This window comes from Schistocerca piceifrons, chromosome X, assembly GCF_021461385.2.
Source record: "Schistocerca piceifrons isolate TAMUIC-IGC-003096 chromosome X, iqSchPice1.1, whole genome shotgun sequence".
Classification (NCBI taxonomy): Eukaryota; Metazoa; Arthropoda; class Insecta; order Orthoptera; family Acrididae; genus Schistocerca; species Schistocerca piceifrons.
The window spans coordinates 153,381,922-153,397,566 of NC_060149.1; the positions used below are offsets into that span (position 1 = coordinate 153,381,922).

The window sequence follows — 15,645 nt, forward strand, 5'->3', positions numbered from 1 at the left end:
ACAACATGAAAATATTGTCAAAATGTAGATAACATTTAATTTCTCTGCCCCCATTTTATGGTGACTTACATGTCAGATAAATTAACAAAGTTTCCTTTAATTTTAGAGTTGCTGATAATTTACATAGAAAGTATAGTAATATCACTGGTAGTTAACCTTTTTCACAATATCTAATTTTTTGGAACATACTAAACCTCCTCAGACCCCATCAGATACCACAGACAGGTATGAATTTTGGCATGAATATATTGTAAAGTGATGGTTTGATGTCTTCCTTCACTGTGAAGTTTCTACACCAGACATTACACCTTTTATCATTAACAGGAAAATACAAAATTATCATTACTGTCACAACTCAATGAATGGTTTAACTCGCACTCTAGGTAACAAAACTAGCACATGATTCTGCTCATGAAGTAATACTCTTTCTGCTCTTCTCCTGTGCTGCATACCACTGTCTGTCCACCCCATTTAATGGCCAGCATTCATTTCCGAGGCCACAAATGAACATAGCACTTGTTTGCAACAAGCTGCATGTTCCACTAAGACTGATTTCTCTGGATGATGTGGACACAGTACTCTCTCACATTCCTTTCCTCACAGTGTTGGTCAACAGTGTGTACCATCTGCCCAATACTACAGTGCCTTCAGTTTTGTGGTATTTTGTAACTGTATGGTGTTTTATAGACTCACCTGTTTGGACGTCAGCATGAGCTGTTTAATTTTGGGACACTTTTTTTTCACTGTTGCATTCAGCATCTTTCAGGATGTTAATTCTGTGCCACTTATTATTTCACAGAATTGAATGCTCCATGATAGTAATGTCAAATTAATTCTTTTAAGCACTTAGGCCTCACCAACATGACTCACCTTGGTATTCAAACCAGTGTGTTCTTTTGATCTGTGTAACATACTTATTTGATCTATGTTCTGTCACATTTTGATGCAAAAGCTAGTTCAGAGTGATAGTAGTTAAGAACTAGTCCCTCTCTGCAGGCTTCTGTGTTATTATCCACAACCTACCAGTCACTTTTAAATTAAATATATAAGTTATATACTCTGCAAACTGCTGTAAAGTGCATGACTGAGGATGATTTTTATTGTACCCTGTATTAGAGATTCTTCCCATTTCATTTTGTATGGAGTGTGGATAGAATATTTGCTTGTATACTTCTATGCAGCCTAGTTTTATCTTTAACATCTCTACTGGAGCGATGTATTTTGGGGTGAAGAATATTAATAGATTTTATTATAAAAACCAGCCCTTGAACTAAATTAATTTTTATGAGATATTCAATAGGTTCCTTTGTATGTTTACAGTTAAAAAATTTTTAAATGGCTCTGATTGTACACACACCTCTTTCATATTTACTATTGTTTTAGCTCCAGATCTTGGTACCTACTTGACTGCATCTTTCAACTTCAAGACAGTTCAGCAGCTGTATTATTGTTTCAGCTATAATGTTAAACACTGCAAATTATTGCTGTATGAATACTTACACTAAATACGAGGTGTAATTGTATCCATAAAACTATTGTTGTTACTGTATGTCCTGTTTAACTTTTTCCTATATTATTGGAAATAATATTTTCCAAGCAGTATATGGTACAAGATAAATGTCTGTACTTAGGACTAATTCCTTGAACCACACTACTCAAGTGATATAATTGTTAAATTAAGTATATCTTTGGAATATTTTTATGTTTTATCTGCTGACATCATTGATATATTTTATGCATAGAGATGAACAGTTTTGACGGGGGTTATTACTTTTTGTGTGAGTTAATAAAATATTTCTCCATTTCAGATATCTCAGATAAAAAAGGAAACCGCTGCACTGTCACTACATAAAACTGTTAAGGCCTTTGCTGGCAACAAACATACTCCCAAAAGACAGGATGGACAGAATATATTTGACCCAGACACCAGCCCAACAACAGCACTTGCATCATTTGTTCAAGCATCAAAATTATTATCTGCTTATAAAAATGCAAAACGTATTGCACATACTGCGAACTATAAAACTTCAAGTTCTACTGCAAGAGATGACAAATCTCGCCAACAGCCAAGTATAAAATCATATTTTCAAGATTTTTCAAAGTTAACTATACAAAAAGACATGCCAAAAGAATACTCTCATGGGAGTAACAGTTCAAATACTGTTGCAGATTCAGACATTAGTATATCGTTCTCTGGATCTGGAAGTAAATGCAAGGACAGAGACTCAAGCTACCCTGATTCTGAACGTACAGTCTTTTCTAATGAAGGATCACTGTCCTTTGAATCACCAGGGAAAGATTCAGAAGAATCTTTAGATGCAGCTGACAAAATGTCTGTACCTTCATCTGACCAACACAGATCTCACTCAAACAGTCCAGTTGTGAAAGAGCAAGATAGTAAGGACACTTTAAACACTACAAAAAAGGACTCCATTGGATCAGCTTTTAGTGCAGACAGTAAGGAGAACATAATTCTGCCTCTTTGCAGTGGAGGAAATGCAGAAAATGAACAGATTAAGACCATAATAAAGGATGAAACTTCTGTGTCAGATATGGGCAGTGAAACAGGAAAGGAGCTCTGTAATACTGAACTCAAATGTGACTCAACAAACAGTGGTTCTCTTAGTTCTGACAGTGATAAACCTTTAGAAAATAAAATTGTTTGTACCCTGCAGGATGAGACTAAAATCTCAACAGATGAAGCAGTAGTAGGTAGTGACATTTCGCAAAACTTAGAAACAAACACTGTTTCATTGCCTAATGATGATGGATGTAGTTCAGGCAATGAGACTGATACAAAATTATCAGTGCCCTCTCCTCAAAGTGATACCAAAATTAATACTCAAGAAGATAATCAAATTCCGCAGATCAGTTTCGATACTGGAATGAGAAAGATAACACCTGACATAAGTGAAAAGAATGGATTAACATCGAGTAACAAGCAGGGAATATCAGACGTTTTATCTGAAAAGAATTTGATTCCTGAAACCAAATGGAATGAAACTAAAGTCTGTGCTGTACAAACAGGAAGAACTTCACCTGCCAACCTGAGTTCCATTGTAAGGCAAAATGTACATAATGAAGCTGAAAAAAATGTAGTAGTTCCTATCTTGCATTCTCAAACTCAGGTTAGTGCTTCTGCAAAAGATGAGAAAATTTTGAATTGGAGAAACACTGATCTTTACACCAAGATCAGAGATACAGCAAATGTAACTGGTAAGAGTGAAACTGAGACCAAAGAAACTGTGCCATCACCATACCAGGAATGCTTAAAAGATACCTACAACAAAATGAAAACTGAAGTAAAACTAAGTTCTAAGGGTAGCACATTAGGGTGCACTGTAACTAAAGGAAAGCCATCATGCAGTCCTTACAGAAAAGGTGAACATCATTCTGCTCATAAGGATGTCAAAAAAATGCGTGAGAAAGCTGAAGTTGCACAAAAGATAGTGAAAAATTTAATGCCCTACTATGAACAAAATCAGATAACTTCAAGAAACCTCTTCAAGCTCATAGCCCGAAATCTGGCTCATAAATACATGGAGGAACACACTACTGTAGGTAGGTGTATTTTGTCTTGTAGTAGTGTTAATCTTCCTAACATAGAGTTTTTATTCATTCATTTATTTATATGCTGTCAACTAGAATTGAACTGAAAACTGTTTAAAACATACTTTAAGGTAAATATAAGTAGTATGATGAAAAACCAAAATGAAAAATCAGCTGTATTTCCAGGTCAAATTTTTTTTATTATATTTTTATTATATAAGTAACTCATTGCTGTTCAACTCGTATGTCTGCTCCTCTCCTGTCATCTCATCTTCCGTCCCCTCCTCCGTGCCGCCCCATTTCCCATACCTGTTTCTCATTTGCATTTAATATGTTGTTGATAGCATGTCAAACACTAGCTCAGTTCTGGCTAAATTATTGAGGAAACAATATGAACATTCAAATAAAGTTATTTCGTGGCATGGTACTTCCCTAATCCAGAAATGAAGCTGTCAGTACTTTATTTTCTTCAAATGTTATGAAGTAAATACTGTAGGCAAAGCTCACTCCAGCAGCATTGCAGCTCAGTGTTTGTTATATTAGATATCATCTTGTAAGTTAGTTTGCTCAGTCGTTATACAGAGCCACATTGTTTAATTAGTGTTGTAAGTAATTTTTTTAAAATTTTACACTTCTGCAAAAATGAAAATCTTAATATTTTGAGTGAGCTTCTTAAATTCCTAACTAGAGCCAGATCTGAAGAGGCATTTTTATAAGTATGTAAGAAATGGCTCAGCTACAAACCTAAATATGGAGACTGTATTTCCAGTTGTACAAAGAAGAATAAGCATAATAGAAATGTAAACAGTGCTGGATAGAAGGATCCAGATGGCAGTGCTTGTGAAGCATGTCTTGGCCATAGTTTGGCAGAGGCCATTCATTCATGTGGACTGATGGTTGGTGGTCATGCCAAAATAAAATACTTGGCAGAAATCGCAACAAAAGTGGTACATGACATTGCTGCTTTCACAGGTGGCTTTGGCCCTAATGGTGTAGGATACTCCTGTGACAAAACTGGAGTAGAATGTACTAGTTGGATGGACCCGGCAGGTCCTGCAGGTAGGGATATGATGCCTGTGGCAAGTAGTTGGGAGTGGCATAGCAATGGACCAAGATGATGTGCAGGTTGGCTGGGTGATAGAGTACTGCTTTAGGAGGGATAGGAAGGATCATGGGTAGGATGCCCTTCATTTCTGGGCATGACAATAGATAATCAAAGCCCTGACAAAAGACATGGTTCAGTTGCTGCAGTTTGAGGTGGTGCTGGGTGGTGAGCGGAACACTCCTTTGCAGCTAATGTTTGGGGATGGTGGGAGGATTACGGCTGTGTGAGGATATGGTGCAGGAAAACTGTTTGTGGATTAGGTTTGGGAGAGGGTGGGGTACGTGTCAGTCTGTGAAGGCCTTCGGCATACTGGGTAAGGGAATTCTCATCATGGCAGGTACACAGTCCATGAGTGACCAGCCTATATGGGAGTGAGTTTTTGATGTGGAAGAGATGAAAGTTGTCAAAATTCAAGTTCTGTTGGTGGTTAGTGAGCTTAATATGGTCAGAGGTATGGATGGAGCCATCAGAGAGGTTACAGTTAATGTCCAGGAATGTGGTACATTGGGCTGAGGAGGACCAGTTGAAAAGAATAGGAGATAAGGTGTTGAGGCTGTGGAAGAAAAATGATACTGTCTGGGCCCTGGATCCAGATAAACATGATACCATTAATGAACCTGAACCAGACAAGGAGGTTTGGGAGGCTAGAAAGGTTTCCTCTAGATGTCCCATGAACAGATTGACATAGGAGGGTGGTACAAACCCAACAATCTTGGACACCCTACAGTAGCTGGTTATTGTGTTCCCACCAAAAGAATCTCCACTCTTATTGACCAGCAGCTCCAAACTGTTGCTTACAGCCTATCCACTCATATCAAAGATACACACAACTGACTCTCAACCATCCACACTCCAGTACCATCTGAATCACTGTTCATGTCACCTCCCTTAACACCAGCATCCCTCATGTCTGTGGCCTTGTTGCTATTGAACATTACCTCTCCCAGTGTCATTCTGACACCAAGCCCACTAACTCATTCCTTATACACCATACCAGTCACATCGACATACACAACTACTTCTCCTTTGAGAGGAATTCATTCCTTATGCACCATATCAATTACATCATCACACAGAACTAAAATTCACAGCAAAGCCATGGGCACCTACCTAAGCCAACCTGTTTATGGGCCATCTACAGGAAATCTTTCCAATCTTCTAAAACCCCAGATCCCATCTCTGGTTCAGATTCATTGATGGTACCTTCATTATTTGGACTCAGGACCTAGACATGCTATCCTCATTCCCTCACAACTTCAACACCTTCTCTCCCACCTACTCTTCAATCCAATGTGTCACCTCCCTTAACAATGACCTCCACTTCTCTGATGGCTCCAGCCATACCTCTGTCTGTGTTAAGCCCACTAATCAAAACCAGTACTCAGATTCTGACAGTTGTCAGCCCTTCCACACCAAAAAATCACTCCCATAAAGTCTGGCCACTCATGATTAGTGCATCTTCTAGTGATGAGTTCCCTTGTCACACAGGCACTAGCCCCCAAACCTAGTCCACAATCAGAAATTATGTGCCACACCAAGAATGAGCTGCAAAGGAGTGCCCCTCTCCATCCCCCCATCTTCCAATCATCTAATACAACCCTGGACTGCAGCAGCTGAACCATGTCCTTTGCCCAGGTTTGACTATGTATCATCATGCCCAGAAATAAGGGACATCCTACCCATGATCCTTCCCATCCCTCCTACAGTAATATTCTGTCACCCATCTAACCTACACAACATTCTGATCCATCCCCTATACCACCCGCATTCCCTTACCATAGGGTTCATATTACTGTTGAAGACCCAGATGCAAGACTTGATCAATCCACCCACCCAGTACATCCTACACAAGTCCTGTCATGAGCTATCTTATCCCATGAGAGTGAGGGCCACACAAGAAAGCAGCTATGTCATATACCAGCACTTTTGCAATTTCTGTGAATTATCACCGACCACCTGTCCACCAGAATTAATGGCCACTGCCAAACAGTGGCTAAGAACAGTGTTGACCATCCAGTGTTGCCGGCCGCGGTGGTCTAGCGGTTCTGGGCGCACAGTCCGGAACCGCGCGACTGCTACGGTCGCAGGTTTGAATCCTGCCTCGGACATGGATGTCTGTGATGTCCTTAGGTTAGTTAGGTTTAAGTAGTTCTAAGTTCTAGGGAACTGATGACCACAGATGTTAAGTCCCATAGTGCTCAGAGCCATTTGAACCATCCAGTGACACAACAAACTACTGAGCACAACATGCTAGAGTTCAGTGGCTGCTGTACAACCTGTGCCCTTCCTCCAGCTCCAGTTTTTTAAAACTATGTAGATGGAAGTTAGTCTTGCAACACATTCATTGTTTCTACAATACTTCTGGTCTCAATCTCTGCTAAACCACTGTCCACACCCCCAACAAACAGTTTCCCCATTCTCGGTCCTGTCACATCCTCCCAAACCATGTCTCACACATCATTTTTATCATGCTCATATGTAGCACCCCTGGCCTGTGCACCTCCAGCCCCTCCCTCCTGTGTTCCTACCCTGCACACCTACTGCCTGTCTCTGAATTGCTAACTGCCTGTCATCAATCCCTCTTACTGCTTCCCCCTCTTTCTGCCTCTGAAGCTGGAGGAGGGGAATGCGCATACATATTTGTGCTCTAGCTCTTTAAAGGATGTCTTTCAAAAAGTAGCAAAGTTCTCATTCTCTTTTGTGTACCTGTTCACAACTCAGCATTTCTGCTATTTGGTGAGTGGCCTCCTATACACCTAATGTACACTGATAAGCTGAAACGTTATGACCACTGCCCACTGTGACATTGGATGCTGCCTGATGGCATTGTGGGCACATGATGGGGTAACAAAAGTATTTAATTGGAGCAGACACGGATGGGGGATCACCCTAGCAAAGATATGGACTGCAGATGGGGAAATCCATTGATATACGTGTCTTTGATAAAGGGCAGATTATTATTATGCAGAGCCTGTGAACAAGTATCTTGAAAATGGTGAATCTGGTCAAATGTTCATATGCTATTGTCATGAGCACCTGTGGTATTGTCATGAGCACCTGTGGAAAGAGGTAGGATGACAGTGAAACTACCACTAGGTGCTAGATGGTTGGACGTCCACAACTCTTCACTGAATGTGGGGTTTGGACTCTTCACAGAACACATTGTTCAGACGCTTGTCTGCTATATAAAGTAGGATAGATGGTGACCTGTGGTATCTCTGCTGAAAGAGTACAACACTGGTGCTTGCACAAGTGTTTTGGAGCACACCATTCATCATCATTGTCGAACATAGAACTCCGCAGCAGACCATCACATGTTGACCCAGTGACATCATCAGCTACAGTAGCAGTGGGCATGGGACTATCAGTATTTGACCATCGATCAATGGAAACATGTCTGCTTTTCGGGTGAATCACATTTTTGCTACTGTAGGTCACAGGTCATCTCCACAAATGCTGTCATCAAGGTGAATGATGGTTCGAAATGTGCAGAAAGTACCATGAACGCAGGCTGGTGGGAGCAGTACGGGAGACATTCTCCTGCACTTGCATGGGACCTGTGGTAATAAATGAAGACACAGTGAGAGGTGCGAACCATTGGCATCACTTCATGCTTGATGTCTTCCCCGATGGCAGTATCACCTTTCAGCAGTATAATTGTCCATGTCTAGGAGTCAGAACTGTGCTGGGCCGCTATCAGGAATCACCACCGTGTACGCAAATCAGCAGCTCCTTATTTATACGAATTACATGACCCGTGTATAAACATCTAATGCCACAAACCTACCAACAAACTGTCAGATCCCTGATACACAGAATCATTGATGTATTTCATTCCAAAGACAGACAAACAAGTTATCAGACCAGCTTCATAATGTTTCGGCTCATCAGTGTATAGAACTTTCCTTGTTATATTTATATCTATTATAAACACTATAGAACAGTTCAGAATACATGTGTATCAAGCAACTGCTGATATTGCATGAAATTTAGATCAGAAAAGTCTTTAAAATCTCTGAACATATCATACCATACTGCAGTTTCATTTTCAATATTGAGATTTGGCTGAAGAAGAAATTTTGAAATCATTCTTGAATTTAGATCCTTTCCTTCAAGTTAAAAAGGAAGTAACATTTTTAATGACAGTGATGATGACCATGAAATAACACAGAGATTTGTGTAATGGAATTCTACATGGGTCAGATCCATTATGAGAGTAAGAATAATTTGATGTCATTGTTTCCTAACCTGATTAATGCATTGACAATTATACTCATCCTACCAGTAAGCAATGCATTAGTTAACAGCAGTTTCACTGAACTCTGACAACAGAAACACATTTCAGAATGCCAGGGACTCAAGCGTATTAATGATCTAGCACTGCTGGTCATAGAGTGGGAACTATGAAAACTTGGAATTAACAAATGTAAATGAGTAATTGGTGAATAAGAAAACAAAGAGGGAAATTTTTAGATCTGTGGAACACATGCATACATTTAACCTTTTGACAGTGTTGTGTACAAATATTTTGTACTGTTCTGTTTTGAACAGAAAAGGATTTTGTATTCATTGCATGTCATACAAAGATATCAAAAATATTGTTGCCTCTGATAGATAAATATTGTAGTGAAAAGGATGTTGTTCTAATTTCAGTGGGATTGGACATGTAATGGAATGTATATGAACTCGTAGTTTGTGTACTCTGTTTATCATAAGAATAAACCTGATGTAAACATTACACCATGTATTCGTCCGCATTTGCTAGAAGCTCATTGGATTTTGTTTCACGTGGAGCAGAAGCCAATCTGTGTCCAGTACAGCCGAGTACGATCATAAGGATATGTTATATGCTGTGTTACATGCACATAGATTGAGTGATAATGCGAGACAATAGCTTTACCGGCACATTGAACTTGGACAGCATTGGGTAGCCAGCTGGCCCAACTAACCTACAACAATGTGAGCAGTTGCAGTCGAGACGTAAAAAAAGATGAGCAAAGAAACAATATAGCTTCGAGTGTCATTTAATTTTTAAAGAGAATGAAATAATATTCAGCAAAACCCCAACACTACTGCACAATTATTAGGTGACCAGACGAAAAGCATTAAATGCTCTCATCCTCACCTAACATATTATTCTACTTACAAAAAAGAGTGATGGAAATTCCTAACTTAAACACAGGGTAATTTTCTGAGCAAACTATGTGATGTAAAATCAAACTTTAGGAATTTCACCGCACTGTTGAATACTGAAGCCACTGGAGGTATAATTATAGTCAGTCGTCTGGTACTCTCTTAGCTCCTTCCTTATCTGACTCCGAGAAACTTATTTCATTTCTGGAACTATCATCTGCTACATTGATAACAAGACGATCAACAACAGAATTCACGAAGTCACCCAGGCACCACATTTTCTCCTCCTCTTTCATGACGTGCCACTGTGTCCTGCTAGCATTCAGCAGTGACATGTGAAAAAGCTGCATGCGTTATTTCCAGTATGTCTGGCAGCTTAACAGTCTTGTTATTTCTTGTGACAAATCCCTTAACCTGACTACAGGTCAGTTCTGTTGGGTTCATATTGTAATTGTACAGTGGCAAATGTAAAAATGCAACATTTGTATGGTGTGCTTGATGCTGTGAAAATGATTGTTTCTGAAATTTCTACAACACTTACTATTCTGGTTCATGTGAGACTACACCTGTGGTATAAAACAATGGACATAGTCCAAATAAAGAGTATTTGGTTTTTCATTTTTGCCCTAAAAATTAAATTGATACATTTTCTTAATTTAAGCAACCATTATTAATAATCTTTCATAAAATATCAATGATTAAGAATTTATATTTGGAATGAAAACAGGAATTTCACGTGCAGTATGTAATTAGAAACAAGATGATGCACATCATCCATAAAAAATCATGATGAATTTTATAATTATGAGATGTAGGTATTTCAAACTGAACGAAAAAAGAGACTGTATCTAATATGCATCAAGTACAGTCCTTTGGAAAAGTCAAAACCGATTTTTTCTTTAGATTTATGAAAAACATTTAGAACAATCTATTTGTCAGCACTTTTTAACCGTGTTCCCCATGCGTGTTTCACTGCAAAACAGGAAACAGCCTCAGCCATTTTCATACTGTGTGTTAACAGCGCGACAATGAGAACATGACAATACAGTGATTATGACTGTACACAGTTTTTGATATAAGGACTACATAGCTAAGGCATGATTAAGAAAAACATTGATGGCTGTTAATACATTAGAATATCTTACAGTTTCATCAAATGTAACTAAGTAATAATATATCTAATACATAAGTAGGGCCTTCTTCTGAGAGCATAACACCACCATTGTACGTGTGCTACGGCTTCTGACCAATCATCGCATTTCTGTTTGTTTGTATCATGTTTATTCTTATGATGAACAGAGTATAATCATTGGTAGGAACAGCAAAATATGTGGCACACAGGCAATTGACACTCGAGAACCAGCAATGGGTGTGAGAAGAGATGATAGTCACTGAGTGCACGAATGAGACTGTAGGTGGGAATGAATTCCAGCTCCACAGGAAATTCATATTTCTTTGTTCACTCACACGAAGTGGAGTTGTTTATTTTTGTAACATTCTAAAATAAATGTCACATAAGGGGAAAGCAACAATAGTATGAGAAACTTTGGTTACTTCCCATGGAAGTTCTTTGTATATCACTTTACAGTTGTAAACTGATGCCTGTAAATAGTAGACACACTTCATGCCATTGACTCCATTAGCTACCATTGAGGAACAACCCTGATCCATGAGCACTCATCCACTGCTCAAAACTTGTGGATATTGGCTAGAGCTGGGTGAAAGGTGTACACGCCTTTTTATATGGCATGGATGTGCTCAACAAAAATGAGGTGAACTGACCTGAGAAGCAACACAAAACACCCTTATATCACTGAAGCATTTTGTAGGCTATGTAAGTGCAACTTCAGAATCATTGTGTGGCCCAACATCTTGCTGAAAATACAGGTGACTTGCAAGGTACTATAAGCAAATGATTGAATACACTTGTTTGGATAGTACATTGCTGTAATGTTTATTGAAAAGAGGGGCTGTCAGATATGCCAACACTTCCCATGCAAAGATCCACCACGTGTCTAAATTTCACCCTATTAGCAAGCATAATATGCCACTTGATGTGGCTTTTGACATACTCATAACCTGCCATTGGCGTGTGTATATACAGATAGACCCTGTTGTACACAGATTCATTATCCACATTTTCACATATATGTCATTTTAGTTTCAAATCCAGTGCTGCAATCTGTTAACAGTACACTGGCACAGTAATGTGGTGTTAGCGCCTCTCGTTGTGCGTCCTCTGTTGTGTTTGTTGAGACATGAATTGTTAGTTCAGGTCAGTAGAGCAGTTGCACTTGACAGCATCTGTGTTTAAAATGATGGGTAGAAGCAAAGAAAGTGTGCCTGTCAAGGAAAGTAGCATGTACAAATGTCATATCCATCAGAAACAAAGACAGAAGTGTTGGATTGCCATTAAAAATGTGAGCACATTGTTGACACTCAGCTCACTTTGGGACATAATGAACCCGCTGCGAGAACTGTTTGTGACAATGTGGAATCAATTCAAAAAACTGCTCGTTCCAACTAACTTATGTGTGATTAGAGTGACCAAATCTCACTCGGAGACAATCGGAAGAATGGAAGAAATGCTAAGCTATTGGGTTGAGCAACACAACCAACAGTTTGTCTCTCTCTGGAGCTGTTATTCAAGCTGAAGCCAAATGAAATGATCAGTCATATCACAGTTGTAACATGTGAAACTGCAGACATGGCATGGCAAATTGGATCCACTGTTCTTGATGAAGAGAATGTATGTGACCCCCTAAACTCTTACTCTGAGGATCTGAGCAACAAAGAATTGGCAGTTTTCAGTGAGAACAGTAATAAAGATGAAACCAAAGTCATGCAGTTTCAGCCTGTTAGAAAATTAACAATGAAGAAAATGATACAGGCTTTCAAGAATGGCTGCTGCAATAAAAACTTTTGATGAACACGATCCTGAAGAAGTAACGAGTACAATAGTGAAGGGAGAAGTTGCACATTCTTGTAAAGGTTACAAAGAGTTGTATAATCAACTGGCAAAGAAGACTACAGAGCTGAAATTAAACATTTCTTTGCCAAACAGTGTGGCACTTCAAGTGAATGTCGAGCATCAAGCAAGAGTCTTTCAGCAACAGAGGATTTGCGTGTAATCAAATCCATCACAAAAACTGAACTGACTATAGCACCATCAGATTCTTCCAATATATATGACCCAAAGACTATTTAGGATGTAAATGAATGTAATCAACGTGATGTTAATGTATTATTGTGTGTTTCAGAGTTAAATTTTTAAGTGTAGAAATTTTGCATTAAAATGTGTTTCAGAAAAGTAATGACAGTTATTTTTGGTAAAAATGCTAAGAAACATTGCTATTTTGTACTTAATATGTGAGCGAATGAAACCCTAACCTAACATCTTACATATAAAATGACTCAATTTACACGAATTCGGTACGTGACGATTCTGTGGAACGTAACTATCGTGTATGACGAGATTTGCCTGTTTGTGTAGTGTGACTCGTTAATTCAGGCAAGGCAACCTTTTTTCGTTCTTCGAGTAAGCAGTGGCACTGTCTATGCATCTCTCGTAATTTCTGTGCCTGTGATATGCAGTCAATAAGGTACACATGTAGTTTGAAGGTTTTTGCACCCCTTAGTGAGGAAGTGGTGCTGGAAGATAGGACTTTCCATTGATCATTGTTGTTCAGGGAACAAAATAGCCTGTGTGCTCATGATACTTGACACCTCTGTGGGGAAACTTAAAGCAAGCAGTCTACAAGGGAACACCAACAACTTCTGAAGCAGAGAATACCATTCAATACAGGCTTGTGCTAAGTCCAGATGAAATTCAGTGTGTAGTACCGTCTGATCTGACTATCTTTGCCACATCTGTCGGTTTCAAGTTTAACATTTTGAGCATTTGATATGATATTTTCAATAACAGACGTGTAACTGTACCTGAGCTACGTGTTTGCTTATATTTGGTACAGTACGACAGACGTTAGCAGGACCTCTTCTCCTGACAGTGGGGCATTGATTTACATTGTTACTATCTAATCAAATTCCACACACATTGTGTCATTTAATTCTTCTTTCAAGGATATCATTGCATTTAAAAAAAGTTAATGTCACAGTTCTGGTAGCAACAAACAACAAAATTTGCTTGCATTTGACAGAAAATTTGGCATATTGTCTGCTATAACTTAGCTAAAACAGCACCTTGATATATTTACTTGTTCTGGAAATATCTGGGATGACCTGTCTTGGCTGGTTCATTCTGTATACAGGTTATATCCCATATTGGATTTTCCTCTGATGTGCTTTTACTGTCACTTGCCTGTCTCATTTGGGCCTGGGATAGAGACAAGTGCAGTTTGGTCTTTCAGTTGCAGTTGACACATTAGGACATTCAGTTTTTATTTGCTTTCTACATCATTGTGTGAAATACATGATCATCCATCATTTGTTATTAGTGATGTGTGTGTAATTTAATTACATCATAATTTAAAAATATCCATTCAAATCCAAGAACACTAACTTTATTATATAGAAAAGCATAAAAACATAAGAGAGGAAATACATACAACAGACAACACACAAGTGGCTGGTGGAGTCTTGCACTCTATCCTGTATAGTCATTAGTTCTAACAGGGGGTGCAGTCAGCAGGCAGCACACGCGCCTGCTGTCATACTAGCAGGCCAGATGGCCTTTACTGGCTGTATCAAGCACAAACTTCATGCACGAACTATGCAGCAGTGCACACACTAGTTACAGCAATATGGATGTTTTATAAAATGAAGTACATACTTCAAAAAAGATTTATTGCACCTTTGGAGCCCTCAATAATCAGGCAGATGGGAGCTGCAGTAATACCTACAGCATTGTTAAAAGTTCTGTTTTCCTCAGACATAAAATGTTTTGCTGAAAATAAAGTATTCTGAACAAATAATGAAAGACAGGACAGATAAAATTTCCAGGAACTGAGAACCAGTGTTGAGATACGATATGGTATGAGAGTTGATGACTTGTGGATCTCATCCAGAGATATTTTAGATCCACTTTTCCCTTTGGGCTCCTGAAGCATCCGCTTGTGAATCTGCCATATTCTTAACCATGAATATTTTGGTGTCACTTTTAGTCAGATTCATTATTTGTAACATTACTCTCTGCTGTATTCAGATTTGTGACTTGAAATATTTGTGCATGATAAATTAGCAGCAATGATATAATAAATTTACTATTCTTTTGCAGATGATGATCTCTTGAAGGATTTTGTTCATCAGTACATTAAGGTACATCATGTTATAGCTGATGATACTTCAGAGAGGTAAATTTCTGTGTTATGAATGTATGTGATGTGTTGTTCAGTACAAAATTATTTTTTTTACACCTAATAAAAATTTATACAAAACATTACTGTTTTTAATTAATTACACTGATGATTTCATTTAACAGAACCTATGTATTTTGTATGCTGTGCAGCAAATGAGTAAAAACTGGGCTTGAACTGAACCAAGATAGAAACAAATGTGTACAATATTAAATTGTTTCTGTGTTACATTTTCAACTATTCAAAAGTATTTCATGTGTTGTTATTCAGGGAAGAAGATTATTATAATTATGTTGTTAACATTTGTAGCCATTCTTTTTCAGTTACTAGTTCAGTGCTGTTTGTCTAGTAAATAAGAAAAAAAACTTTAAGTTGTCTCTTGCAATTGATTGCCAACAAAAAATAAAATTTAGTTACAAAACACCAGTGATAGTTATTTTTAACTGCAAGATAAACAGAGTATTATAAATATGTTCTTAATTGTGTCATACTTTGATAAAATACCTTCTCTTATATTCATATGTGCACTCCTAGATTTCTTTTGCA

At 38.4% G+C, this 15,645-nt stretch overlaps 1 protein-coding gene across 1 annotated transcript in view; it reads left to right on the top strand.

Moving 5' to 3' along the window:
- LOC124721225 (ATP-dependent DNA helicase Q5-like) overlaps positions 1-15,380 on the top strand; it is a 309,692-nt gene extending 294,312 nt beyond the window's left edge. The window contains exons 12-13 of the mRNA XM_047246081.1: positions 1,809-3,561; positions 15,021-15,380. Of these exons, the coding sequence (XP_047102037.1) occupies positions 1,809-3,561; positions 15,021-15,100 (1,833 nt within the window). The 3' untranslated portion in view covers positions 15,101-15,380. The remainder of the gene's footprint in view (positions 1-1,808; positions 3,562-15,020) is intronic.
- The last annotated feature ends 265 nt before the right edge of the window (positions 15,381-15,645 follow it).